Source organism: Cricetulus griseus, chromosome 2 (assembly GCF_003668045.3).
Source record: "Cricetulus griseus strain 17A/GY chromosome 2, alternate assembly CriGri-PICRH-1.0, whole genome shotgun sequence".
NCBI lineage: Eukaryota > Metazoa > Chordata > Mammalia > Rodentia > Cricetidae > Cricetulus > Cricetulus griseus.
Window position 1 is genome coordinate 16,360,704 of NC_048595.1, and position 27,603 is coordinate 16,388,306.

Sequence of the window (27,603 nt, forward strand, 5' to 3'; positions counted from 1 at the left end):
CGGGCGCGGGTGCCCGCGTGCGGCTGAGCCGCGTGTGCGCCGGCCGGGGTGCGGGAGAGGCAGGAGCGCGCCACGCGCGGCCGCCGGGCCGAGCCCGAGGAGCGTGGCGCCGCCCGGCCATGGCCCCCGCCCGGGCCCGCCTGTCCCCCGCTCTCTGGGTCGTCACGGCCGCGGCGGCGGCCACCTGCGTGTCTGCGGGGCGCAGCGAAGGTGAGCGGCGCGGCGGGGCGGGGGCGGGGGCGGCACTGCCCGGGGCGCAACTTCCCAGCCTCGACCCCAGCCTGCCTAGGCTCGGGATGGTGCGGGCAAGGCGGAGGGAGGATGCATAGGGGACTGAGAATCTGACGCCAGGGGCAAGGGGACAGGACTGGACAGAAGACAGAAGAGGTATGGAGGAGAGAGGGGACAGAGAAGGCAAGGGATGGGGAACCTAGGACAGAACGAACTGGCGGGCACTGGGCAGACAGGGAGACACGCAAGAATCTAAGAATCGGGGACAAGATACAGAGGACTGAAGGAAAGGGGGCTGAAGATGGCATTGAGAAACAAGGCCAAGAACTGACAGGGACCAGAGAACAGAGGTTAGGGAACACAGATTTGAGGGGTGGCTTGAGAGTGGGGTGGGGGCGGAGGCTGGCCATGGGAAAAGGGTTCAATGGAGAGGCACCAGTGGCAAGAGGTGCCGTGAGGAAAGGGAGACACAGAGGCACTCAGCCTCCCAGAACAGGGTCTTGTCTGGGTCAAAGCCAAGTGGCCCTTTCACTCAGGCCCCAGGAAGGTGGGAAGGGCACTGAGTCATCACGACCCAAAGGGTCTGGGAAGTGACTTCTGGTGGTGGAAGAGACCGGAGAGCTGAGAGGGGCTCCAGGGCTGCCGACCCACACCCTCCTTAGTCCCACCGGACACTGCTATCAGACCGAGGGGTCCGGGCTCAAAAACCCTAGCTCCTGGTGTGGATTCTCCTTAGGATGCTGTGCCGAGGAGGCTGCGGTCCACTTTCCAGAGCTAAAGCCAGTCTCGCCAGGCAGGCTGGACTTACAGTGGCCATGGCTCCCTAGCAAGCTGAACTGTTCTTCCTGCTCAGAGTGCCCCTGGAAACTCAGGGGGTCCACCCAGCCCGCAAGCACAGGCTCATCCACACAGACCCAGGCTAGCAGAAGCACAAATGCATGGACAGCACACTCGCCATCATGTGCACAGCAGTGCAGCCACTGCACACATACATGACAGATATATGCACATGGAAATGTGTATGTGTGACACCCACGTATGCATGTAGGTGCCGCAGAACACACAGGAAGAGACCCTCCGACTTGCATGCATGATCAGTAAAACACATGAGCTCCAAGACAGGTAAAATACTAACGCCAAGGAAAGCGGAGCCAAGGAGGCATGGGGATGTGTTGCAGTGTGGCTAAGGGACAGGTGGGCAGGTAGAGCTGGCTGGCTACCTAGTTATGAGATATGTTTGGGTGGCATATTCTGAGTGAGTGGGGAAGAGGGCAGAGTCAAGGCTCAGAAGAACAGTGGCCTGAGAGAACAGTTTTCCCAGAGTTGGGCCAAGTGGTGTGGCATGTGTTAGGGTGGGCTAAGGTTGGGGGTGGAGGTGGTTTCTAGCCCAGTAATTTTTAAGGAGGTCTTCGGCAAGGCTCTAGGTGTCAGCAGTACACCCCAAGTCCTTGCCTCAATTGTTTTGTGGAGGAGCTGGCCACCTTCCACCATCACAGGCAGTGGGTCCTAGAGCCCTCATGGTACAGTGACTTTTCCCAGGCTCCCAGGCTCTAGACAGATGTGAGCAAGGAACACGTGCAACAGAGGAGCCACAACTGGATAGAGGGGAGAAAGCGGCCCACAGTGAGGCTAAGGCCAAGTATATAGCCATCTGATATCTTGCAGAGTGCCTAGTCAAGCAGCGGAGATCCAGGTAACTCAAATGGCCATGATGGAGACCTGGGCCTGACGTCCATGTAGAGTACCCAGGAATCCTTTATGGCAAGGCCCTTGCACTGGTACAGAGCCAGAACCTGCTAGGGAGACCATTGGGTACTCGGGGAGAAGGCACTCTTCCCAGCTGGGGTCCAGCAGAGGCGACAGTGCTCAGCCTGGCTAGCTGCCCATTGCTCACAGTGGCTGCTGGGCAGTCATGCACCTGCAGAGATTCCTTGAGCCACACCAGGCGCCAGACCCCTTATCTCTCCCTAGAGTGGATCATCCTCCACTTCAGGGTGGTCTCTAAGGCAGTCTTCATGTCCTGCCTGATGTCCCTGGGCCACCCCGATTCTCTGGCCTCCCCATCACACACTTCGTCCTCAGGGAATGTGAATCAATTTAAGTATTAGTCTCAGCGAAATGGAATGGGGGAAGGTGACAGTACTGGAGAGAAAAGGAATCGCATAATACCTTCCACGGTCAGGCGGGAGCCGCCGAGGAATTATCTGTGCTGCTCAGCACCTACCGCCCTGTGTAGTCCCCAGAACAACTGCATAGGGAGTTTTCAGAGCACTGCCTGTGGGCATGTTCCAGATGAGGAGACTGAGGCCTGAGGGGTTCAGTGAGAGGCCTTGGAGTTCAGCCTCGAGTTTTCCAAATACATCCATCCGGAATGGGGAATCGATCCCACCATCTGGCAGGATAGGAAACCAGGCAGCTGCATAACCAGGGTGCCTGGTCCAAGGGGCTTCAAACCGGCCTGCAGGCCTAGTACTGGAACTCCACTCCAGTCCCCATCGACCTCCTGTTGGCATGGGTTGTCCTTGGAGATTCACCCCACTCTCCTCCATACCCCATGGCTAGAGATGTGAGATGCAGAGGCTGGCAGTGGTCCAGAAAAGGACGGGAGGAAAGGAACAGAGAAGGGGCTAGAAGGGATCGGAATAAACAGCCCTGGACTCCTGTAGCCTGTTGTGAATCCAATAGAATTGACTTTTGACTTAGCCGTGAATTGTCTGAGAACTGACTGGTGTGATGGGACTTCCTGGGGACAGAGGGTGGCCCTGAAGTCAGGGTGTCCAGGGAGAACCTCCATGACAGTGGGTGTTTGTTCATGGTCCTCTGACGTAGAAGCAGGTCTGAACTAGATTGTTCAGTACCTGGAATCTCGGCCTCAGGCCCGAGACCCACATGTGGGATACTGGCTAGCATGGGAACACCCCTGGGCGCTCTCTCCCCACCCTCTCTCCTAATGGGGCCCCACTGGTCTTTGGGAGGGGGTTGCAGTATGGCCCCCTTCCCTCCCCCAGCCAGCAGGAGGAAAGAGCTTGCCTGACCCACTTTTCTCTCTATTGCCTGCGAGCAAAGGAGGGAGGGAGATGGAAAGCCTTCTCTTTGCTTGTGCCTCTGGCATAGGGCTGGCTCTGGAGAGGGGACATCCCTCTGTGGACATTTGTTCTGGTTCTGGTCCCACCCAGTCCTTGGGGACCTAGAATGGAGTGCAGAGGAGCCTTCTCTGGTTCAGCCAGGCTCCTGATGTTGGAGTGGGAGGGTGGGAGGAAGAAGGAAATGCGTCTGTCAGAGCACCCTCGCTCCACAGTTCCTGATGACACTTGTCTCCATCTTTGAGGGCCAGAGAGGGCCAAGTTGGAGCTATGCAAATCTCAAGCAGAAGGATACCCCTCCTTCCAGTGGGGAAGTTCCAAAAGGCCCAGATTTAACCGTCTGTGACCTGACCAGGTCACATTCCATCCTGGTAGATGGAAGCCCATGGTGGTTGGCTAGGAAAGGGGACCCATGGAAGAAAAAGAAATACACAAACACACACACACACACACACACACACACACACACACACACACACGGAAGGCTATGGGGCTCTGTGCCAAAGGCCTCTGATGACAGCTATGGCCATTGAGATAAAAAGGAAGGGCCCAGAGACAGGAAGGAACTTTCCTAGGACACAAAGCAGATGCAGATAGTTAAGACTGGAGTCCTGTTCTCTGAGCAGGATAGAGTGCCTGTAGTTGCTGGAGCGAGTGAGTAGGCACAGGGATGTAGGAGAAAGACCAGAGTGTCAACAGGGGCCGGCTTTTGAACAGGCACTGGCCCTGTGCTTTAAAGATGGCTTCCTTGCCCCCATCTGAACCACCGAGTCTTACTGATTCATTTCACAGATGAAGAAATTGAGGTTCAAAAAATAGAGGCCACCTGTGATGTGACAAGGGCCCAGGAATGCCTGACGCCAAAGAGGGATCTTTACCTTGTGAGTCGGCAAGATCCCCCAGGTGGGCATGCGGCCTGACTTTGAACAGACTGGCATTTGAGTCAGAACGCCTTTCCCCCACCCAGGGCACCATCCAGAGAATCTGCTTCTCTTGCCAGCCTTGCCAATTGGTAGTTCTCTCTGTGCTGGCCCTGCTAGCCACACCTGGGCTTCTGGGCAGGTTCCCGAACCTCTCAGAGACATACATCTTTCATTCCTAAAGTGAAATTAGTACTGGCTGCTTCTCTGTACTGTCATGAGACACCGTCATAGGCTAGGTGGCATTTAAGGCTCCCCTGGCAGAGTTCAGCACACAGTAGGTGACATCAGGAGGCAGCTCTCGCCCACTCACAGCCCTACTACCATCACTGTCTCTAGTGGCCCAGCAGGTGCCAGGCTCCATACTGGGACATTGAGGGCATTAAAATCGTGCCTGTCCTTGGGTAAATAGTGAGACTTGATAGTGTAAATGTGAATGCCGTCAGCTCCTCAGAGAGCACTGGGGGTAAACACCATCACCCCTTTAGTGGTCCAGGAGCTGCCAGGCTCCATCCTGGGGACGTTGAGGACATTAAAATCGTGCCTGTCCTTGGGTAATTGGTGGGACTCGATAGTGTAAATGTGAATGTCGTCCCCTCCTCAGAGAGCCCTGGGAGTAAACACCATCATTCCCATTCCACAAAGGGGGAATCTGGGGCTTCAATGAAGAGACAGAACCAAGGATGCCAGCCTGGACCTGCAGGATGTCCCACCCCCCACTAGACCCAGCTGTGTACACCCAGCTATTCCAGGAAGCCCAGGGCCGGGCAGTATGTGCCACAGTAGTGACATGGCTGATGGTTGGCGAGAACAAGCATCCTGGGCTAAGAACTGTGAGCTCCTGGGAAGGGGCAGCTAGGAATGACCAGTGTGGCTGGCTCTGGCCAGGAAAAGGGTCACAGGGGCCTAATGCCCTCTTGTGTTCTGTTTTACAGTGAACCTGTTGGACACATCAACCATCCACGGAGACTGGGGCTGGCTCACGTATCCGGCTCATGGGGTGAGTGATGAAGTAGTGTTGTCTTTCTGAGAGGCTGCAGTTCAGAGTCTTAGTATGACACAGGTCAAAAAGAAGCAAAGCCTCCAAGAAGTAAACTCATTCATTCAAGGACACACAGGTGGAACAGAGTGGATCGTTCTTAGCAGTTTAGCTCATTGGGACCCGTGGGCCACAGAGCCAGCTCTGACACTGGCCCCTGATTCCTGTCTGACTCTGAGTTTAAGGATCTTCATATCCATGCCCTGGGCTTGTATATTCACAGTCTGCCCAGCCCAGGCCCAGGGTAGCTGGAACCACGGTAACAGAGAAACAGACAACCAAGTCCACCCAGACCTTCCTTCGTTTGGGCTGGGTCCCCTCCCTCCAACTGCCAGGCCTCACTAGGGGCTGCTTGGACCCAGGAGCCTTCAGTGTCTGTCAGAGCCACCTTGAGCACAGAGGTCCATGATGGCACATTCCCTGACCCCATCAGATCTCCAGGTGACCGTGGACTCCAGTAACCACACTGCACAAAACTGTGTCCTTCATTACCTTTCTCAGATTCCATGGGCACCATGGTAAAGGTGAGACAGTGACTGGTGGGACCGGGATCACCACCTCACCTCAATTTCCCTATCTGTAGAAAGGCAGGAGCGTGTGGTGATCTCCTAAGGCTGTTACATGGCCTTGGACCTCAGCATCGGTGGCTCTCGGAGTCAATGAGCAATGTTACTAGTGTGTGCTGTGATTATATCCCATAATGAACACATGCGTGACACACAACCCTATCTCCAGCACAGGCTTGTGTACTGACTGCTTTTATGAATACTTTTGGCTTTCAGGGCCCAATTTGTCCTAATGATGACAGTGGCACTGGGAGTTCAGGCCTGGAAAGGGATTCCTAAAAAAAAAAAAAAAAAAAAAACTTTGGGCCAGGTTTTCTTCTTAGAGGTTAGGCTGGATCTCTGCTCTTCCTCTCTGGGGTCTCATGGTAGGCAGCAGCGGGCTAAGCCAACAGCCATTGGTCCTTGGGCACAGGAGAGCTAGCAGGGCAAATGCTGTAATCCTCCAGGCCCAGAGCTGTAGCCTGCACAACCACCACTTCTGAGGACAGAGGCTGGGTATTCTGATCCTGAGAAATGCTGCCCAGTGTGGCTGTCCCCAGGAAGGGCCTGCCCAAGGGAAAGTCCGGTTTCAGGCCTGGTCCATGCTGAGTGCCTGATGCTAGCAAAGCTGTTAAAATGCATCTCCCCTGCTCCTTAACTTCTAGGAAGAGACAGCCTTGGCCCCAGGTGGGCTCTGCTCTGGCTGTCTCTGTTGCTCTGGGACCAAGGACTTGACCGTTAGGTTAATGAGAACCTGGATTTTGTTTCTGGAGGGCTCACACCTAGTGACAGAAGGCTCTGCTGTTCATGGCATGCCAGGCATGTGCAACATCTTTTCACTTTAGAAAACAATGATAAAACCTCATGCTCACATTGCCCTGGGAGCAAGCCCTTGGAGGATGGTAGGCCCATTTCACACAGGAGGCCCACACCAGTGCAGTGAAACAAACAAAGAAACAAAGCAAAAAATACTGCTACAGTGGTGATCAGGAATCTCTCTAGGCCTGGAGCCTGCATGGAACCCCTGTACACCTCAGGTGCTGAGGGCTTTGTGACCTCCCTGTACAGTGAAGGAGGATCTATATTATCCATCGAGCCAAGGATGTGCTTGCTCCACCTGGAGCCTGGAGTTGCCCAGAAAGGAATGTGCTACCTGGCTCCAACCCCAGTTCTGAGAGCAGGTCGATCTGGGGAGTGGGTGCATGCTCCCATCCAGTGTCTTCTGTTGATTCTCCTGTCCAGCAAGCAGGAGAGCCTTTGGATCTGGCTTTTGAAGCTCTGTCCAGCTCTCTCATTCTGCAGCTTACTTAGCATGAGAGGGGGTATCTGGCTTGGGCAGAACATAGCTGAAGGCATGGGTGCCAGAACTCGAGACGGGGGAGCTGTCTTTTCTGGCCAGTGGGATCACACAGGCCACTCACCTCCTCATGTATAGTGAGATGATCATGGAGTATGCGCTCTGCATTTACATAGGGTGATGCATAGAAAGGGCATTGGCCAATGAGAAGCTTTTGGGAGATTCGTCTACTCTGCTTGGGCCCAGACCCCACTTTTTTAACCAAGCTGCATCTCTCCTTCCGCCCCCACTGGGGTATCCTGTATCTTGCCCAACAAGGAGCAGATAGAGTGCTCACTGCCCTAAGGAAGGGGGGCATATTTCTATCTACATCTCCCTTGACCCTCACCATGCCCTGGGGTAACTGGAAGGAGCAGACTCAGAGAGGGAGTGTAACATGCCCAGGGCTGCACAGCTGCTTTGGCCAGTTCTGTTCCAGGAAGAGCACAGGGTGGGGGAGGCATAAGGGGTCAGCTGCAGAGTCAGCTTGCGTGGGAGTGGCCCTGAGTGGGGACTGGGCTCGCTTTGTCCTTGCATTTGTTTCCAGGAACCCGGCCACTCCAGGCGTCTGCCCTCACTCTGGGGCTGGCAGGGCTGGACCAGGCCATTGGCACTGGTGGGGACAGCTGGAGTGAACTCTGTTCAGGCTGGTGAATTTATCTGGACCCCTGGCAGGAAACAGACAGGGAGCATCTGGCAGGCTCTTTGGTGTTCCATTAATTGTGACAATGACTTTGGCCCCAGATGTGTCACTGCTGCCTGGAGCTGGGACAGCAAGCATGAGCTCTTACAAGTGAGGATGCTCCCCCAGAACCTCACTCTCATGGTCCTGAAGGCATGCGGGCAGACCAGGGATGTGCTGGCAAGGGCAGCATTGCATCCGGGCCTTGCTCTTTGAGTGCCTTCCTGTGGCAGGCCTGAGCTCAGCACTCTGTAGGCATTTTCTCCTGGCGTCCTCCCAGCCTAATAGAGATGGGCCTGTCTGGGGGTGCTGGGGTGGAGACCATGCAGCTGGCAGAAATGAGGCCAGGTGGAGGGACTTGTGACAGGCAGGAAAGGGTTTGGGACACTCAGGACCCCCAGTGTGTTATACAGAGAGCAAGCTCAACCCACAGATTAATGGGGTGTCGGGAGGAAGGGTCTTCAAGCCCCTGCTTCCCTGTACTGAAGTAACAAGATCCTTAGTTCGTACAGGGCAGAGAGAGAGTCACAGATGTGGACATGGCCACCTGTCCTCAGTCCCAACAGTTCCTTGAGGTCCTCAGGACTCAGCCCACTGCCTGCTCCTGGCTGGAGCAAGGTGGAGGTGTGGATGAGGAAGCCTGGGCTCTTCCCCCTGTGTGCCTACATAAAGCCCCTGCTTCACCTAGGATGTTGCTGGCAAGTGCCACATCAGGAGGGCCCAGGTGTTTCTCTCTCTCTCCCATATGGATTCCAGGGCCCTGAGCTATCACTCTCCACTGTTTTGCTGGGGGTCTGGGACCCACTTTGTGAGCAGGGAGTATTTACTTCATCATGGTTGTGGTGCCATGGTACTAGGGATAGGGGTTAAACCCAAACTCTCAAACATGCAGGGCAAGAACTCTACCATTGAGCTGTATCCCTTCTTTCTGATTGTGGTAAGACACACATAAAATTTACTACCATAACCACTTTTGCCATACAGTTCAGTGGCATAAAGCACATTTGCATTGCTCTGTGACCATCATAGCGCCACCGTTCTGACCACCCATCTCCAGAACACTTTGTCTTTACCAGCTGTACCACAGACGGTAACACCCTGCCCTGCCTTACCACACCCTCTAGAAATCATCATTATTTCCCATCTTTATACCATACTGACCTAAAGACCTGATGCAGCTGGGATGGGATGAGGCAGCATTGGTCCCTTTATTTGTGGCTGTTTTGGTTAAGTATGCCTTTAGGACTCGTCCATGGGGTAGGGAGGGTGGCTCAGTGCTCTTACTATGTAAGCTTATGACCTGAGTTAGAATTCCCCAGCACCCATGGAAAAAGCCAGGCATGGTTAGGTGTGCATCTGAAACCCTAGCACTATGGTGGTACTGATGGAGGGACAGGATGGAAGAATTACTGGACTTGTTGACCGATAGCTGAAAAGCAATGAGGTCCAATTTTGGTGAAAGACCCTATTTTAAGGGAATGTGATGGGGAGTGAAAGTGGATGGCACTCAGCGCATATATATTTGAGACAGGGTTTTTCTGTGTAGGCCTGGCTGTCCTAGAACTTGCTTTGTAGACCAGGCTGGCCTTGAACTCACAGAGATCCACCTGCTTCTAGGGAGATAGTGCTGGGATGAAAGGGGTGTGCCACCATACCCGGCTCAGTCAGCATATTCTGATCTCTCTCTGTGTGCATGTATGAGCACACCATACACACACACACACACACACACACACACTTACCCATGTCCTAGCATGTTTATCAGACTCCCATTCCTTTTTAAGGCTAAGCAATAGTCCACCGTCTGTGTGTGCGTGCTATTTTCTGTGTCCATGTCTGTTGGTGTGCAGGTAGGTTGCTTACATTTTTTCAGCTACTTGAGATGTTTATGTGTTTTCTAATGACTCGAGGGATGCTACGTGGTAAGTAAGCATCCACACTCAGCAGCACACCCAGCTGCCCATTTGCATCATGAGCGTGGGCATACGGGTATCTCATCAAGATGACGTACACTTAGAACCGCTGCCTCGTGTAATTCCCTTGTTTGAGGCCCTCGCTATGCTGTTTGCCACAGTGGCTGCATAGTTCAGCGATACACCAGGCTCCCACATTCTTCATGCCCTCACTGGCACTTCCTTTCTGTTTAAATATCTAGCGAATGTGTAGTGGGCTCTCACTGTGGGTTTGATCTGTATTTCCCCAGTGGTTAGTGATGCCGAGTGTCTTTTCTTGTGCTGTTTAGCCATCTGTGTATCTTCTTTAGAAAAAAAGTGTCTTTTCAAGTCCTTTGCTCCTTTTTTAATTGTGCTGTTAGTTTTCTGTTCGTGAGCGTATTTCTTTATTTGTTATGGATATTAATGTCTTGTCTGATATATGGTTGGCAGATTTCCTCTGCTTCCCGGCTGCCTTCCTCTCAGCTCTGTGGGGATATTTGGTTTAATCTCTGTTTCCCTCACCCAGCTAGTACCAGACAAAAGCTTAACTTTCCCCCAGCCTTGTTCTGGCTTGAGTAGGGTCCAGGCCAGCCCTAGGATCCCAAGCCAAGAACAGTGGAGCAGAACCTCCTTCGGTAGCTTGCCTGCCGAGTGCACACATAGCCCTGAGTTCCATTCCCAGCACTTTACCAACCAGGCAGGTCTATAATTCCAGCACTCAGGTGCACACCTTTAATCCCAGCACTCAGAGGCAGAGGCAGGTGAATCTCTGTGAGGTTTTTTTTGTTTTGTTTTGGTTTTGGTTTTTGTTGTTGTTGTTGTTTTGTTTCGTTTTGTTTTGTTTTTCGAGACAGGGTTTCTATGTGTAGCTTTGGAGCCTATCCTGGCACTCGCTCTGGAGACCAGGCTGGCCTCGAACTCACAGAGATCCGGCTGTCTCTGCCTCCCGAGTGCTGGGATTGAAGGCGTGCGCCACCAACGCCCGGTGAATCTCTGTGAGTTTTAAGGCCAGCCTGGTCTATAGAACGAGTTCCAGGACAGCCAAACACAGAGGAAATATGTCTCACCCCCAGAAAAAAAAAATCTCAGCACTCAGAGGGTACAGGCCAGAGAAATGGAATCGTTCAGGCTTGGTTCTGACTACAAAGTGAGTTTAAGGAGAGACCCTATCTCAGACAAACCACAAACCAAAACGCAGCAGGGTGGAGTCAATCATCAGTCATTCAGCAAGCAGCCACAAAGGAAGGGGAGCTGGAGAGGGATTTGAGGTGGGGTACAACCCAGGACCACTGCTTCTTATGCTGGAGGGGTCCCTTTAGTAGCTCGATGGGAAATTGGACTTACCCACTTATCTAAGCAGGGCCCCTCTTCCTGGGAATGACAGCAAGAGCCATATAGAAACAGCAGTCAGATCCTGAATGGCAGACAGGCAAAAGTGGGCCCTGGCTCTGGCCAGCCTTACCCCTTGATGGCACACATCCGGCCCCTCCTCACATCTGTAAATCAATAACACTTCCATGGGTTTAACTTGAGGGTTCATTTGCAGGTGCCTGGACTTGGGCAGTGGTGACTGCCTACCCAGAGGGATGTTCTTGCCTGTGGTTTTCCTGGCACCTATGCAGGATCTGGCAGGACAGGGCCAGGCGAGGCCTCTGCCTTAGCAGACTGTGTTCTCTTTGTCACAGTGGGACTCCATCAATGAGGTGGACGAATCCTTCCGGCCCATCCACACGTACCAAGTGTGCAACGTCATGACCCCCAATCAGAACAACTGGCTCCGCACAAACTGGGTGCCCCGAGATGGTGCCCGGCGTGTCTACGCTGAGATCAAGTTCACGCTGCGTGACTGCAACAGCATTCCTGGTGTGCTGGGCACCTGCAAGGAGACCTTCAACCTCCACTACCTGGAGTCTGACCGGGACCTAGGTGCCAGCACACAAGAGAGCCAGTTCCTCAAGATTGACACCATCGCAGCTGATGAGAGCTTCACGGGCGCTGACCTGGGTGTGCGGAGGCTCAAGCTGAACACGGAGGTTCGTGGTGTGGGCCCACTCAGCAAGCGTGGCTTCTACCTGGCCTTCCAGGACATAGGCGCCTGCCTCGCCATCCTCTCACTCCGAATCTACTACAAGAAATGCCCCGCCATGGTTCGCAACCTGGCAGCCTTCTCGGAGGCAGTGACCGGGGCCGACTCGTCCTCGCTGGTAGAAGTGAGAGGCCAGTGTGTGCGGCACTCGGAGGAGCGAGACACGCCCAAGATGTACTGCAGTGCTGAGGGCGAGTGGCTGGTCCCCATCGGCAAGTGTGTGTGTAGCGCTGGCTACGAGGAGCGGCGGGATGCCTGTATGGGTGAGTGGAACTCAAGGCTGGCTGTCCCGGTGGGTGGCAGGTGGCTCCGCGTGGGCAGGGCTGCTGGTGTACAAGACATCATCTCCAGCCATCTGGCTCCCTGTCAGCAGATGCACAGGGCATCTGGGGGCTGGGGAACAGACAGGTGGCCTGTCCTGTGGACGTTGTGAAAGGGACCTGTGTGATCCGGTATCAGGCATGTCCCTGGGATAGGAAACAACACTGTGAGTGAACCACGCAGCCACTGTTTAGGAATTTCACATGTATTAACTCAGTCCCCATCAGCACCTTATAAAGCAGGGGCTATTATTGTTCTGGTTTTGAAGATGCGGGGGCAGCGTGGGGTGGGGAGCAGCTTGCCCCAGGTCACACAGCTAGGCTAGGCAGTAGCAAGGCTAGGATTTGAATTCTGGCTCCGGACTTTTACGCTGAAAATTTCCAGCCTTCCAAAGCATGGAGTGGATGGAGGTAGAACCAGGGTTCTGAGTAAAGAGGCATAGGAGGGGACATTGCAGAGACATGCTGACAGGACCACCCAAGGAGGACAGGCTGGGCTCCGCTTGTCGCATGGTCCCAGACTCAGGCTGCCTGTGTTTAGGGAAGCTTGCAAAGTCCTGCTGTGGACAGCTGAGCACATGGGTGTACCAAGACCAGGCACAACTGACAAGGGACACCCAGGCACTGTGCTGCATGAGTGTGTGTGTGTGTGTGTGTGTGTGTGTGTGTGTGTGTGTGTATGAACACACGCATGTGCACACATGTGGTCTGTGGATCCACGTGGAACCCTGCAGCCTGGCACGCTGGGAACAAGTTGCCTTGGGGAGTTCCATGGCTACCAACTGGGGCACCAGCTGGTGAGGGGCTCTTGGATCTCCTAGGGGCTGGACACATGGTCCCTCTGCCATCAGAGCACAGACAAGCCTGACTATGGAGACCTTTGATTCTGGCTGCAGAGGGACCTTCCTCTATAGGAGCCATGGAGACACCTCCTGCAGACTGGAAGAGCACACTGCCTCTATGGCACCTTTTCCAATGTTTGCCGTGTTTGGAGACTTCAATATATTCCCTTAACACATTAGGTCATTTATTCTTCCGTTGGGCATCCGTGTGCTCAGGGCATGGAAGTCTGGGCCAGAGGCCCCTGCCTTTAGGAAGTCCCGATCCTTACAACAGCCTTCTAAGTGAGGCACCATGCTCCCAGTTTGCAGATGGGACAAACTGAGACCCTCTGATGTGAGTAGCAGAGTGGATCTGATTCCAGGCCACCTGGCCTTCAAGCCAGGGACTCCCCATCCACCCACAGAGCCCTCTTGTCACCTCCAGGCTGCTGGTGATGGGGTCAGTCATACCATAATGTCACTGCATGGTGACACCTGTTCCAGGCTGCCTCAGCTCCCAACTCTATATGCCAGTCCTACAAGGAAGCCCGTCAGGCCCACGTGCACCAGGACATGCTGGCCTTTGGGAAAGTCTAGGAAGTCCCCTTGTTTGGCAGAGGTGGGAAATGGAGCAGGGTAGGGCTCTTGGTGAGAATTCCTCGGAGACTTGGAGGCCAAGGCCAAGCTTACTGCCTGCTGCCGCCAGCCCATTAATAAAAAATAACAAAGACACGCAGGGCAGGGTTAGGGAACTGCAGTGTGTTTTGAGTTTTACATTTAAATCATAATGCAACATAATTATGCTAGTTGCAAGATAATTACAGGTTTTATAAAAAATATCAATTCACAGTACACTGCAGGCAGCAATAGGGATGGGCTGCGGGTTTTGAGTCCCACGTGGAGGGACATTCCCCAGCCCTGCTGGTGGCATCTGTGACTGTGTGTGTCACCACATCTGGAAGGAGCCACATGGGTTCTGAACTGAGACCTTCACAGAGGGATTCAGGCCAGCAGCCTTGCCTGGGTCTCTGTTTGGAGACTGTAATCTCTGCCGTGTCCCAAGGTGTCTAAGTAAGATTTCTTTCGGGCATCAGAAACTCATGGGGGAAATGTTGGAGCCATATGAAACCGATTCAGTTTACCACTGAGAGACAGAAGTCCAGAGAGGGCAAGTTACTGGCCCGGGGACACACAGCAAGGACTGGTAGGTCAATCTCCAATCTCTAGGATCCCCTGAGCAGAAGCTGCCAGTTAGTGACTCAGTGACCTCCTTAGTCACCTACCCGCACTCCTCCCCTCCCCCAACTCCTCAGCACGCGGAAGGACTTTGGAGCATCCCCCCACCCCCTGAGTGGCAGGGAGAGTCTGAAGCCTAGTTGCTGTCCTTCCTGTCACCTGGATGTGAATGTAAATCACCCTCGGGGGCCCTAATCATCTTTCTATAAATATCAGAGGCTCATTTGGAGGGGAGCAGGGACAACGAGCTCTTTTGCCTTCCTGCCTGTGTTTAAAATCTGATTTAGAATTAATTTCCTTTGGTCGACCACGGGCGGGCACCTTATTTGTCAAATCTCAGGCTTCGTGCAGGGGGAGCAGAGAGGTGGCTGAGGCTGTGGGCAGCTGCCAACCTGACAGGCAGCCTGGGCAAGGTGCCCTCGGCGGGGCAGCGGCCTCTCCTGGCCCACAGCCTGCAGCTCCAGCCCTCGACCACTCCGGAAGCCCCCTGGGTCACAGGGCAGGACCAGGCCCCAGCCCGGAGTGCCTCCATCTGTCCCAGCCACTAATTCCTAGCCCAGCCTCCAGGATCCAGGGCTCCCTGAGGCCTGGTGATTAGTATTCTTATTAAAGATGATTTTATTTTCAAGGCGTGGATTAATCTGGCCTTGACACGTGATAGCCATATTGGGTATTAGCGGAGCAGGAGGGAACTGCCGACTAGTGAGCTGTAGGAAGACACAGCCAGCCTGGAGAGACGGCTCAGTGGTTAAGAAAGACACAGCCACTTCTAAGCTCAGGCCTGGGAGGAGAGTCAGGTAGGGGCCCAGCTGGAAGGTCCCTGACTGGCTTTGCATCACCCCTGGGCTGAGAACCTGGGGCTGAAGGCTGCAAGTCTCTGAGCTGCTTCCTTTTCTGCCAGAGGCTCCTGTGAACTGGTGTGCAATACAGTGAGAGAGCTTGCCGAGCCTATGCAACAAGGCCCTGGGTCCTATCCACAGCGTGCACGCACGCGCGCGCACACACACACCACACACACACACACACACACACACACACACACACACACACACACAGGCAAAGCAGCTGTACAACAGTTACAGCAACAGTACCACCAGATCTGATGCTCATGTGACCTTCACTGCAGCCCCGAGCTAGCACTATTGCTGCTCCCATTTTACAGATAAGAAAACTAAGGCCTAATGATGTGCCCTGTGTCACTTAACCCAATTGTGGGGTTATGCCAGAAAGAGACTCAGCCGATCCCTGGTGCCCACCCTTACCTACTGTGAGCTGTTGACAGCCAAAGAGTTTTCAGAGATGGCTGTCCCTTTGTATTCCCTTCACATGGCGCCACAGCAAGATGTCGCTAAGAAGGACTTCCCGTTCCATTGCTCCAAAGGCTCCCCTGGCAGAGCCCTCTACTCTGATCTAGGTTGTAGTGGAGGGGCAGGGCAGTGGGGGACGGGTGAAGGAGGAACAGCACATGGAGAGCGGTCTGCCCACCACAGTGAGGGCACTGTGGCTCAGGTCCAGCATGGAGATGCCAAGTCCCCTGCTAACAGTGTCCCCTGCTAACAGCGCTGCCTGGATAGTTCCCTACCTTGGAAGGAGCCTGTGTCTGGGCTGCACCCCAAGGTGGGTCCCTGTACCTTGAGCCCAAATGGATCAAACCTGAATCTTCTTGGGGTCCCTTAGAATGAGGCAGGTAGCTCCAAGCATGGGCATATTGTCTTGTCACCTAACAGCGATGGGCCCCTTCCAGGGCTTCAGTCTTGCATCCCCGAAGCCACTCAGGGTTGTCCTTTCCCTTGCTGCTCACTTTCTCTCAAGTCTGCAGAATTCTAGAATTTTCTTGGCTTTAGCAGGTATAATAAAGAGATCTGATCGGCATCCTCGGGCACCGTGCTCTGAAATGACTCTCTTAAATAAAACTTCTCTGGGGGAATGGCTTTTCCAGAATGGGATTTAGTGTGGAGAGAATCCAGCGAGCCTGCCACTGTCCCTATGGTAGACGACTTGTGCTGTGACAGAGCTGGAAGTGGCTGGGTGACCTGGGTCTGCCTGACCCTCCAGCAGGGTTCATGCAAACACCTGCTCTGGAGCAAATCAATCCTTACCTCCTCACCCCCGTGAGGACTCCCAATCCAGGAGGATAGACTGACTGGGGAAGGGAGCTACAGGGACAGGCACAGTCATTTCTGTGTGTTCCATGGAGAGGGCCAGCAATGCTGAACCAATTGGAATGGATCTGGAAAGAGGAGTTCAGCACATGGATAGGAGAGAAAAGGCACCCTGGGAAGAAAGCTGGACATGTGCAAAGGCCCTGAGGCCAGCAGCGTTCGAAGACTGGCCCGTTCAATCTGGCCTGATGGGCTGCTGGCATTGGCATGGCAGAGAAGGCTATTTTTATTTGGAACTCCAAGGGGCTGAGCAGGCTGGGCCAGGCCAGGGTGAGGGGGATTCCTGAACCTGTCTTGATGGGGGAAATACTTCTGTGTATGTTTATAAATAAAGTACTTGCTTGGCCAATGAGACAGCAGGTTAGGCTGGACTAGGAGTCAAAGAGGAAAGAGAGCGACACTTCCTTTTTCCTCTTCTTAAATATGAGTCTCCTTGCTATGTCACTTCCTGTCTGGAACACCACTTCTCTACTACATTTCTCAGAATCCTCTTTGACTCCTAGTCCAGCCTAACCTGCTGTCTCATTGGCCAAGCAAGTACTTTATTTATAAACATACACAGAAGTATTTCCCCCATCACTGTCTGATTTGTTCTTACCCTTCAGACACTCCCCCTCCTTGGGGAGGGGCCTCTGCCACTGCTCTCCATGATTCCCTTGCCCTCCTGAAGATTATTCGATCATGTTTGCCTTGTGTCTCCTTCCCCAGCGTGGTGGCCCTGGAAAGTGGGCCGGGTAGCTCAATTCCTTTTCAGAGTTCCCTGGATTTGAAAAGGGCCTGGTCCTAGGTCCTAAGCTATCTGGCCAGCGGCTGACTGTGAGAGGGCAGGTGGGACTGGAGGCCCAGTTGTAGGCTGCCACTGTCACTCAGATGAGGTAGAACAGGTGGCAGGTTTGGCAGGAGAAAGGGTTAGACAGGAAACAGGCCACTGACTGCAGAGGTGACCCGGTGGCAGGTCTTGGAGTCAGGTTCCTGGGGGAACTTGTGAAACATGAAGTATGAGACCCTAGCCATAGACTTTGCAGCCTTGGGGTTTGTGCTCGAGCCAGGAAGCTGGCTCTAATGGGAGAGGGTCCGGGCCATTTGCCCAGACTTGGGACAGGTCATGTGTGGGTCTTTTCTTATTCTTCCACATTCCCCCTCTCCCTCTTTTATGCCACTCAAGTCACACAAGCCATGGCTTTAACCACCCTACCTTTGATTCTCAGCTTTTGGGCCCTGTCAGACTCTGGGGCCAAGGAGGGTGGGTGATTTGAGAAACTTTGGGTGGGGCTTTGGGGTGTCCACTTTGGTATTGGAATGCATATTTAGGTCCTAGCTCAGCTCCATGCAACCTTATGGAAGTCAAATGCCCTCTCTACACTCTGTCCTCCCATTTGTTGGTGAGGATGACAGCATTGTGTTACACATTAGAAACTCGGCCCTCCAGGACCCCCCCCACCATGCACACTGGGAAGCACAGAGGGAGTCCCCCTGAAGCCCTTTGGTGGTCCCTGAGCTTGCCTGTAGCTGTGTTATCCTCCACAGCCTGTGAGCTGGGCTTCTACAAATCAGCCCCCGGGGACCAGCTGTGTGCCCGATGCCCACCCCACAGCCATTCTGCCACCCCTGCGGCCCAGACCTGCCGTTGTGACCTCAGCTACTACCGCGCAGCCTTGGACCCACCATCAGCAGCCTGCACCCGTGAGTACTGCCTAGCAGTTCTCCTGGTAGGACCAAGGGTTCGGGAGCTAGGTGTCTGTGAAATAAGGGTGGGTTGGTGTGTAGGGGAGGGGGCTGGCTCTCACTGCAGCATCAAGCTTGACCTCCCGAAGTCTTGTTTTGGTGCCCTGCCATCTCTTCAGGGACATCCAAGAACCTCTTTCTACCCTTCCCTCGGTCTTTCTCTCCCTAAGGGATATCCAGCCAGGGCTCCTGCTTTCCTGGAGCAAGGTGGCTTTGGTCATCAGAGTTGGCAGTGATGTCAGTGTCCTAGGGCTGGGTAGGCAAGCCTTGTGCTCAGTGTGAAGTGAGAGTGGGAGCCAGATAGCACTCCTACCCCACCCCTGCCATCCTAGACAAGCCAACCGGGAACTGCTGAATGCTGGGAGCCCCCCCCCCTCTCTCTCTCTCTCTCTGTCTCTCTGTCCACCAATGATGTCTGCACGCCTGAGTGTGAGTGTGCAGCATGCATTTGTACTCATGTGTGTTATAGGTTCTCAGGTGGGTGGGTGTGAGTCACAGGAAAGTTGAAAGGATTCCTGAACAGGTGTGTCTTGTGCCTTGAGAAGGTGTGGTTCTGTGTGCACGTGCCCTGTGCACCCGAGGGGACTCCAAGGGACACAGGACTGTCTTGACACTGCTGTTGCTTCTCAGCCCTGGTCTTAACCTCCCCTGGCCAGGGGCTCAGCATTCATCAACCCTTGCCCACTGCCTGCTGCAGGGAGGCCTGAATGATTTCGCCTTCATGCTGCTGCTAGATCCCTCCTCCCTGGCCCCTCTCGTCAGCACCCAGCCCCAGGCTCCCTGCACAGGCAGGCCAGGGCTTGACTGTGCTCACAGTCATGGATGGCACACACACTCGTGCCAGCCACCCCTCCTTAGCGGTTCTTGCCCAGGCTTGAGCCTTATCTTGATGTGGGACCAGATGGGGCAGAAAGAATTCCTCCTCAGCTCAGACGAGCCCAGCTCTTGGTCCCAGGCAGTGCCCACATCTGGCTAAACTCAGAGCCCAAAGCTGCCAGCTGCCCTAAGTCCATGAATCGGGGCTTTTGGTGTTTTGTACCTTTAGCTTGGAAATTCTTCTCTGTATTCTTCAAGAGGCCTGAGAACCCTTCAAGAAGGGTTCTGAGAATGTGCGCTCAGTCTCTCAAGGCCAAGGTTCCTACCCTGGGGTCCTCTACCCAATCTGTGCCCTCCCAGCTCAAACCCCATGACACTTCTACCCATTCCCACAATCAGCCCAAGTACGGGGCCACCAGCCCCTCTCTCCAGACTCTGTGCTGCCCAGCCTGGGCCTGCATTCCAGGGGTGAGGCAGGGATGTGTGGTACCCCACAGCCTGGTAGATAAACAGGACTTTTTGTACCAGAGAGGGTGCCTGGTGGCATTTTTATTAGCGCAAGAATGCAGAGATAGAGGCGGGTGGACATGACCAGTTTACATATAGAGTGGCTGCTGTGGGCATCCCAGGACTGTGCAGTGTCCTCCCAGCTACAGGTGGGAATTGTAGGAACACGCGCTGTGACCCAGTGGCGTGGGAACTCAGGCTCCTGACTCAGATGCTGATACAGTCTTTGTCCTGGGAGCTTCCAGAGGATGGAATAGATGTGACTTCTTAGTTAAGAGGCCCCAGATACAATGGAGGACCTGGGTCAGTGCCACTCCAGCTTGTTACTCTCTGTCCTCAGGGCCACCCTCAGCACCAGTGAACCTGATCTCCAGTGTGAATGGAACGTCTGTGACCCTGGAGTGGGCCCCTCCCCTGGACCCAGGCGGCCGCAGTGACATCACCTACAATGCAGTATGCCGCCGCTGCCCCTGGTCCCTGAGCCACTGTGAGGCTTGTGGGAGTGGAACCCGCTTCGTCCCACAGCAGACAAGCCTGGCACAGGCCAGCCTGCTGGTGGCCAATCTGCTGGCCCACATGAACTACTCCTTCTGGATTGAGGCTGTCAACGGTGTGTCCAACCTGAGCCCCGAGCCCCGCAGCGCTGCTGTGGTCAACATCACCACGAACCAGGCAGGTAGGCGGAGCAGCCCTGGGGACCCCATGCCCTCCTAAACCATGTCTCTTTTGGCTCTTCCTTCCCACCAGGACCTGAGCAGGGGACTTTTTTGCCTGTAGGAAAGTGGAACCCGTCCTGAGAATGGATATGCCCTAGAAAGTACAGAGGCAGTCTTCCATTGGGGGCCATAAGCCCGGATTCTGGAACTTTCTCTGCCTGTATCTCTGTTTTCTCTCTTATTCAGTAGAAGTAACAGTACTGCCTCCCATGCTGTCAAGGTGTAGAGAGAAGGGAGGGTGTTCATTCCAGTAACTGGCGGTGGAGTCCCACGCTGGTCTTGAACCCACCCCAGTCCTTCTGTCTTAGCCTCTAAGTGCTGAGATGACAGATATGTCCCACCACTCCCAGTTTATGCAGGGCTGAGGATCAAACCCAGTGCTTCATGCATGCCAGGCAAGCACGCTACCAACTGAACCACATTCCCAGCTCTAGATGTCGTCACTTTGGTGCCTATTTCCAGAATCAGGTCAGTTTGGCCATATTGGGACCATGGCCATTCACTTATCTCTGGTCACTTGGACTAAGTTCAGCCCTTGGAGATTTGTTCTTTCCAAACTCGGGGGTCCTGCCTGCCAGGTGCAGCCGGATCCTCAGAGCAGCCAGGGACAGCTTTCTATGAATAGTCACCCCGGAAAATTCCCAGGGCCCGAAGCTCCTTCCCACCATTGGCATACATAGGCATGCAGAAACCGCCTGTCACCACATAGACAGCAGAGGTCGGGACCAAATGAGCAGCTTCCTGGAAAGTTCAGCACCACCATCTCTCCAGTGATCTAGTGACATCTATCCAGGGCACACCTCCTTTTCCCCCATCTTTCCACCCCCTTATCCAGTTCACAGTCCCACTCTGCCACCTGTCTGCAGGATGAGGAAGGCAGGTGGCTGACTGGACCAGGGGGGCAGAAGAGTGAAGAACCCAGCAGCATTTGGACAGCACCCACATTAGCAAGAGATACCCGCTACCCGACTCCACCCACCATGGGTCTCCTGTGCTGTTCCTGTCAAGGCCTTCTCTCCCACAAGGCTCTCCTTGCGGAGTGACCTCAACTGCACCTGCTAGTCTTTCCTCCCCAACTTGACACCATGGCTATATGCAGCAGTTGCCTCTCCTTGTTCTGTATCCCTGCCCATCTGCCTGCCAGCCTTGGTCTCCTTAGAACAGCCTGCAGGGACAGCCATAAGTGACTTAGCTGGCCCTGGCTACTGAGAAAGCCACTGCAGAGCTGTGAGCTCCACATCTGACTCCCCTATTTCAGGTCCTTCCATAGGGGCTTCTTGACATTCACAGTCTCTAGCATCAGCAGCATCTATTGGGCATCAACTGTATGCGGTCCCTGCCTTCAGAGAGCTCCCAGGAATGCTGGAGCAGCAGAACACCTAGACACAGGAGGAACTGGCCAGTCAGGGTCTCACTCTACAGTCCAGGCTGACCTTGAATTCGTGTTGATTCTTGCATCCACTCTGAGTATTGGGATTACAGGTGGGAGCTTGGCCTTTTCTGTAGCTATGTGTGACACTCAAGCAGACTCAGGAGAGCACAGAGTACCTGAAGATGAAGCCAGGGGTAGGAGGCTGGGTACCTCCTGTGACCAGAGAACCCCTGAACCCAGACAGGCCTGCTCAGCTCCTGCCCCTCGTTGTTCAGTGCTATCCCAGCCAGGACTCCAGCCCAGGGTCCTTCCTTGGGCCTACCTGAGGCATGTCCTGCTACCTGCAGACCTCTGCTCAAGGTGGAGGCCCTGAGGGCAACCAGGCCTGTCTAGATGTAGCCAGCTTTACATCCCGGCCCAAGAGCCAAGCCATGCTGTTGAGCTGACCCAGAGGATTGACTCAGAAGGCAGCCAGTACCTCTGCAGGGCATGGGGCTGCTGATTGTCCTGGTGTAGAAGCAGGAGGGTCAATAAACTGACCCTGGGGTCCCAGAGGGGCCTGAGCAAGGCTGGGCAGAGGCCTGGGCATGGCCCATGCTAGGCCTGATGGATAGCTGCCACCCCAGCCCCGTCCCAGGTGGTGGTGATCCGGCAGGAGCGGGCAGGGCAGACCAGCGTGTCACTGCTGTGGCAGGAGCCAGAGCAGCCCAACGGAATCATCCTGGAATATGAGATCAAGTACTACGAGAAGGTTTGAGAAGGTTCCCCAAGGTGGGTGGGTGAGGAGCTGACAGGGGGCCTCGGGCAGCGAGGAGGGCCTCAGAGCCCCATGGCCTCACTGCCCTTGTGTTTTGGGGGCAGGATAAGGAGATGCAAAGCTACTCGACCCTCAAGGCCGTCACCACCCGTGCTACCGTGTCTGGCCTCAAGCCAGGCACTCGATACGTGTTCCAGGTCCGAGCCCGCACCTCAGCAGGCTGCGGCCGCTTCAGCCAGGCCATGGAGGTGGAGACCGGGAAACCCCGTGAGTGCAAGGAAAGGGAGGGACAGGGAGTCCCACTGGTGAGACTAGGAGGTGGAGGGTGAGCAGGGGAAAGCCTGTGGCCATACCAGACTGTGCCCACAACACCCCTGTTCTCATTACTCCAACCCAGAGGGGCTGCATCTGCATTTACAGGGCAGAAAGTGAAGGTTGGCCCCCCCTCACCTGCAGGCCTTTCCTGAGCCCGAGTGAGGCCTTTTTCCAGATAACCTTATGGGTGTCCCAGGGATGTCTCTCAAAGGCTCATGCTCTCACAGCTTGTGGAGGCTTCCCTGTGTGCACTCTGCTGTGCTGTGTATATAACTTCCACATCACTAGGGCCTTGTTGAAAGTACTAGCCCCCAGGCCTGTTGCCCTGAATCAGAGACCCTGAGAAGGGGGCCCAGCAGTTAAAGGTTTGCACAAGCCCCAGTGTTTATAGGTCCCTCTGAGACCGAAGGTGGCAATCGTGGCCTTTCCATTCCATTTATCGTGTGGCCTCCAGTTAGAGTTCTCGAAGCCTCCGGTAGGTTGCAGACAGTGCCAGGCCCTACTTTACAGGGCTGAGAAGAGGGTCCCCTGAGGCCAGCCGCATCTCTCAACACACGCCTGGTGCTGGGAGATTGACAGGCAGCACAGGTGGTTTTCAGCTCTTCTTTGTTTGAGTCAAAGAGGGCAAGTAACTGTCCCCAGCATGCACAGCGTGCCCAGTGGGAAGCCGGGCAGTCCTAGTGCAGGGTGGGGTGGGAACAGAGCTGGCTGCTGGTTGCAAAGGGCCAGGCCTTTCTGCAGGGCCCCGCTATGACACTAGGACTATCGTCTGGATCTGCCTGACACTCATCACTGGCCTGGTGGTGCTGCTCCTACTTCTCATCTGCAAGAAGAGGTCGGTGCCCTTCTGCCCCGCCCCAAGCCACAACCCAGTCAGTCATGCCCATCCAGAACCCAGCTCCCCCAGCCATGCTCAGCCAACCTCAGCCCCTCCTTAACCTCAACCCAATCACGCCCAGCCACAACCTAGCCACGCCCAGTCCCACCTCAGCCCCAGCCAAGCCCAGCCACACCCAGGCAATCTTAGCCACACCCAGGCAGGGAAAAAAAAAAAAAAAGGAACCTGCTAGAGTGGCCCAGTAGAGCCTGGAAGTCATGCCTTTGCAAGCATGGCCTGTATGAGGGTTGGCCACTCTGGGAGCATTTTGTAGATTATAACTGTTTTGTGGCTGTTGGGGCTGTCCCCATGGGCTGAGCTGTGAGCCCAAAAGCAAGGACCCTCCCCTGTAGACTTTCTGAGGAACAAGAGCCAACCTGCTGGGAGAGGGGTCCCTAATTCATCTGACTGGGTCTAGGCTGGCCTGGCTGCAGCAGGGTATGACTGCCCCCCACCCCCATCCCCGTGCAGGCACTGCGGCTACAGCAAGGCTTTCCAAGACTCAGATGAGGAGAAGATGCATTACCAGAATGGGCAGGGTGAGTGCGCAGGACCCGGTGCAGGGCTTGGCAGGTGCAGGTGTCTGTAGGAAAGGCCAGGCAGGGCCTGTAGGCTGAGGCTAGCTGTTACAGAGAGCACCCCCACTTTGCAGGGTCGCAGCCTCCTGGAGGACGCTGAAGGCTTTTTGGCCAGAGCAAGGCCCAGCCACAGTCACTTACATGTAGTTCCTGTGTTATTTCTCTGGTGGGGGGTTATGCAGTCTTGGACGAGAGCCCTGCTACAGAGAGATTGTCAGGGTCCTGTGGAGATTCCAGGAAGCAGGGGACATGTAGGGAAACTTCCCCTCCACATCCCACCACTATGCCCGTTAATGTCAGTCAGAGTGCTCGTTCCCACCAGGCTCAATGCAGTCTCGGAATCCATCTTAGCCATCTTCTAGTGACCCAAAGCTGTCGCTTGTGAACTCTTCTTCTTAGTAGCATTACCACCCTAAGAGCAATTTTAAGATTACAGAGACTCAAGGCCCATGGGGGTGGGGGATGCACAGGGGACATCAGACATGTCAGAATTAACCAGAGACTGAGAGCACAGAGCCTTGCCATAGACTTCCTGCTTATGCCTGTGGTAAGCACTGTGGGGTCCCTGCTGTCTGGCACTATATCTAGGGATTCCCAGAGACACCCTCTTCCCCCTAGGAAATACTGGAGAGGGAACTTCCTCCTATCTCTATTGAGGGCCCTTCTCCTTGACTCCTCAGCACCCCCACCTGTCCTCTTGCCCTTGAATCACCCCCCGGGGAAGTTCCCAGAAACCCAATTCGGTGCAGAGCCTCACACCTATGAGGAGCCAGGTCGAGCAGGCCGCAGCTTCACCCGAGAGATCGAGGCCTCCAGGGTCCACATTGAGAAGATCATAGGCTCAGGTGAGCCCCAGAGGCTGGGAGGGATGGCTGGCACCAGAGGGGACCCATGGTCAGAGGGTAGGGAATGGGAACCCTGCAGCACCTAATGCTGGAGGCTTGGAGAGAGTGGGCCTGAGTGGGAGCTGGGTTCCACAAGTGCCTGCTCCTTCTGGGCCCCACAGGAGAATCTGGAGAAGTGTGCTACGGGCGGCTGCAGGTGCCAGGCCAGCGGGACATGCCCGTGGCTATCAAGGCCCTCAAAGCTGGCTACACTGAGAGGCAGCGACAAGACTTTCTGAGCGAGGCAGCCATCATGGGCCAGTTTGACCATCCCAACATCATCCACCTTGAGGGTGTTGTCACGCGTGGTAGGTGCCAGACAAGGGCAGCTTCACCTTGTGGGACACGCTACTCAGAGACAGATCAGGCCTATCTGCTGGGCCATCCTGACTCTGTCCCGATGACCCTGGAGTGCTCAAAGCCCATGACCCTAGTCAGACCCTAAAAACTGTCCTGACCACCTCCCTGGTGGGCTTGTATTCTTGGGGATCCTTGATCAGCAGCCCTGGCCCTGCCTGCACATACCAGGCCTCCAGCTCCCCTCTCCTGTCCAGGCCGCCTGGCGATGATCGTGACCGAGTACATGGAGAACGGCTCTCTGGATGCCTTCCTCAGGGTATGTCTACCCCCACTGGGGGAAGGGTGCACGTCCATCACTGCCCCTACACAGGTGGGGTATGTTTACTCGCTGACCGCATATGGGGGCTGTGTCTGGATGCTGGGAGTTTGTAAGCAGCACCCTCACCCACCCAAGCTTGCGTCCCACACACATGGGGAAGAGGCAGGTATGAAGGGGATCTTAAGAGCCAGGTGATCAAACTGCTTTCTGGCCCCTCCCATGAAGGTCCCACTGTTGCAAGGGTCCCTACTGCCCTGCCCCAAACCAAGGTGTGACATGTCCCATGCCAGGGAGTGGCTACATTTCCAGCCCCCACTGCTAGGTACTCATTGGGGGCTGTCAGACCTGGACCGTAACCTTTACCTCCATTTCCCCAGAGGAGACACCTCCAGGAGCCAGTGTAAGCAGCCAGGTGCTTCACTTTGCCCACTGCAGAGTCATCTCCAGTCTCTAGGGAATTATGAGATATTCCCAAGCCCTGAGCCAGGAACCCTCCCAAAAGCCCACACCACTCTGTATTCCCTTGCAGACCCACGATGGGCAGTTCACCATCGTGCAACTGGTGGGCATGCTCAGAGGGGTGGGCGCTGGCATGCGCTACCTCTCAGACCTGGGCTACATCCACCGTGACCTGGCCGCTCGCAATGTCCTGGTAGATGGCCATCTGGTGTGCAAGGTGTCAGACTTTGGACTCTCGAGGGCTCTGGAGGATGACCCCGAAGCTGCCTACACCACTGCGGTTCGTTTCTGACACCCTCTTGTGAGCAGAGGGTATTAGCAAGGCTTTACAATTGTCTCTAAAGCTTGATGGGCAGCCAGTCATGTTCTAATGTGTTCTGTGGAACACATCATGTGCTTCAGGGGCCTTTAGTCTTGTGTTGCTTATCTTTCTAGTGGCTCAGGGAGGTGGGCTCTGCTAAAACAGGTGCTCTTGGCTGATGGGCTGGGAAGCAGGACTCTGCCTTGAGCTAGAGGACAAGCCCAGTGGTTGGCCCTCAACATTTTCATATCCATCCCAGGGAGGAAAGATCCCCATTCGATGGACAGCGCCCGAGGCCATTGCCTTCCGCACTTTCTCCTCAGCCAGCGATGTGTGGAGTTTTGGCGTGGTCATGTGGGAGGTGCTGGCCTATGGTGAACGGCCCTACTGGAACATGACCAACCAGGATGTGAGTCTGGGGCCCAGGGTAGAGGTACAGTGGTGAGGCCTCAACAGAGAACCCATCCTGAGCCCAACCCTGTGCCCCCACCCAGGTCATCAGCTCAGTGGAGGAGGGTTATAGGCTGCCAGCACCCATGGGCTGCCCACGCGCCCTGCACCAACTTATGCTGGACTGCTGGCACAAGGACCGTGCCCAGAGACCTCGCTTCTCTCATGTTGTGAGCGTTCTCGATGCCCTGATCCACAGCCCCGAGAACCTTAGGGCCACAGCCACAGTCAGCAGGTACCTGGGCCCTGCACCAGCCCTACTGCCTCCTCCCCAGAATCCAGCTTTGCAAATCTTCTACCTTGTGTAGGGCTGGGGTGGAGGGAGAGAGTGCCTGGTGCCCATGACCCTGGCGAAGGCCAGAACCTTGACAGACTACTCACTGAACCCTCTGCTCCCAGGTGCCCACCCCCTGCCTTTGCCAGGAGCTGCTTTGACCTCCGAGGAGGTGGAAGCGGCAATGGGGACCTCACTGTGGGGGATTGGTTGGACTCCATCCGAATGGGCCGGTACCGGGACCACTTTGCAGCCGGCGGGTATTCCTCCCTTGGCATGGTGCTTCGCATGAATGCCCAGTGAGTGACAGGGCGGGTAGGAGGGTGCAGGGCCAGAGGCAATTCCACAGCAGTTCAGGGGTGGGCAGTGGGCTCTCTTCTCAGCCCCCAGACTACTAAGGCCAAACTAGTGGACCTCACTTCCTTCTCAGGGATGTGCGTGCCCTTGGCATCACCCTCATGGGCCATCAGAAGAAGATCCTGGGAAGCATCCAGACCATGAGGGCCCAGCTGAGCAGCACTCAGGGGCCCCGCCGGCACCTCTGACTCATGGCCCCCG

The 27,603-nt window shown here is 55.1% G+C and overlaps 1 protein-coding gene across 1 annotated transcript; it reads left to right on the forward strand.

The window, feature by feature from the left end:
- Positions 1–119: 119 nt before the first annotated feature.
- Positions 120–27,603, forward strand: Epha8 (EPH receptor A8). The gene is made up of 17 exons (XM_035438894.1): positions 120–210; positions 5,170–5,234; positions 11,456–12,119; positions 17,923–18,078; positions 19,784–20,119; positions 22,158–22,282; positions 22,393–22,555; positions 23,345–23,438; positions 23,952–24,019; positions 24,739–24,903; positions 25,065–25,250; positions 25,497–25,558; positions 26,091–26,300; positions 26,581–26,730; positions 26,816–27,006; positions 27,171–27,344; positions 27,476–27,603. Exons 1-17 carry the CDS (start codon positions 120–122, stop codon positions 27,588–27,590), a joined length of 3,015 nt encoding a protein of 1,004 aa, XP_035294785.1. The 3' UTR covers positions 27,591–27,603.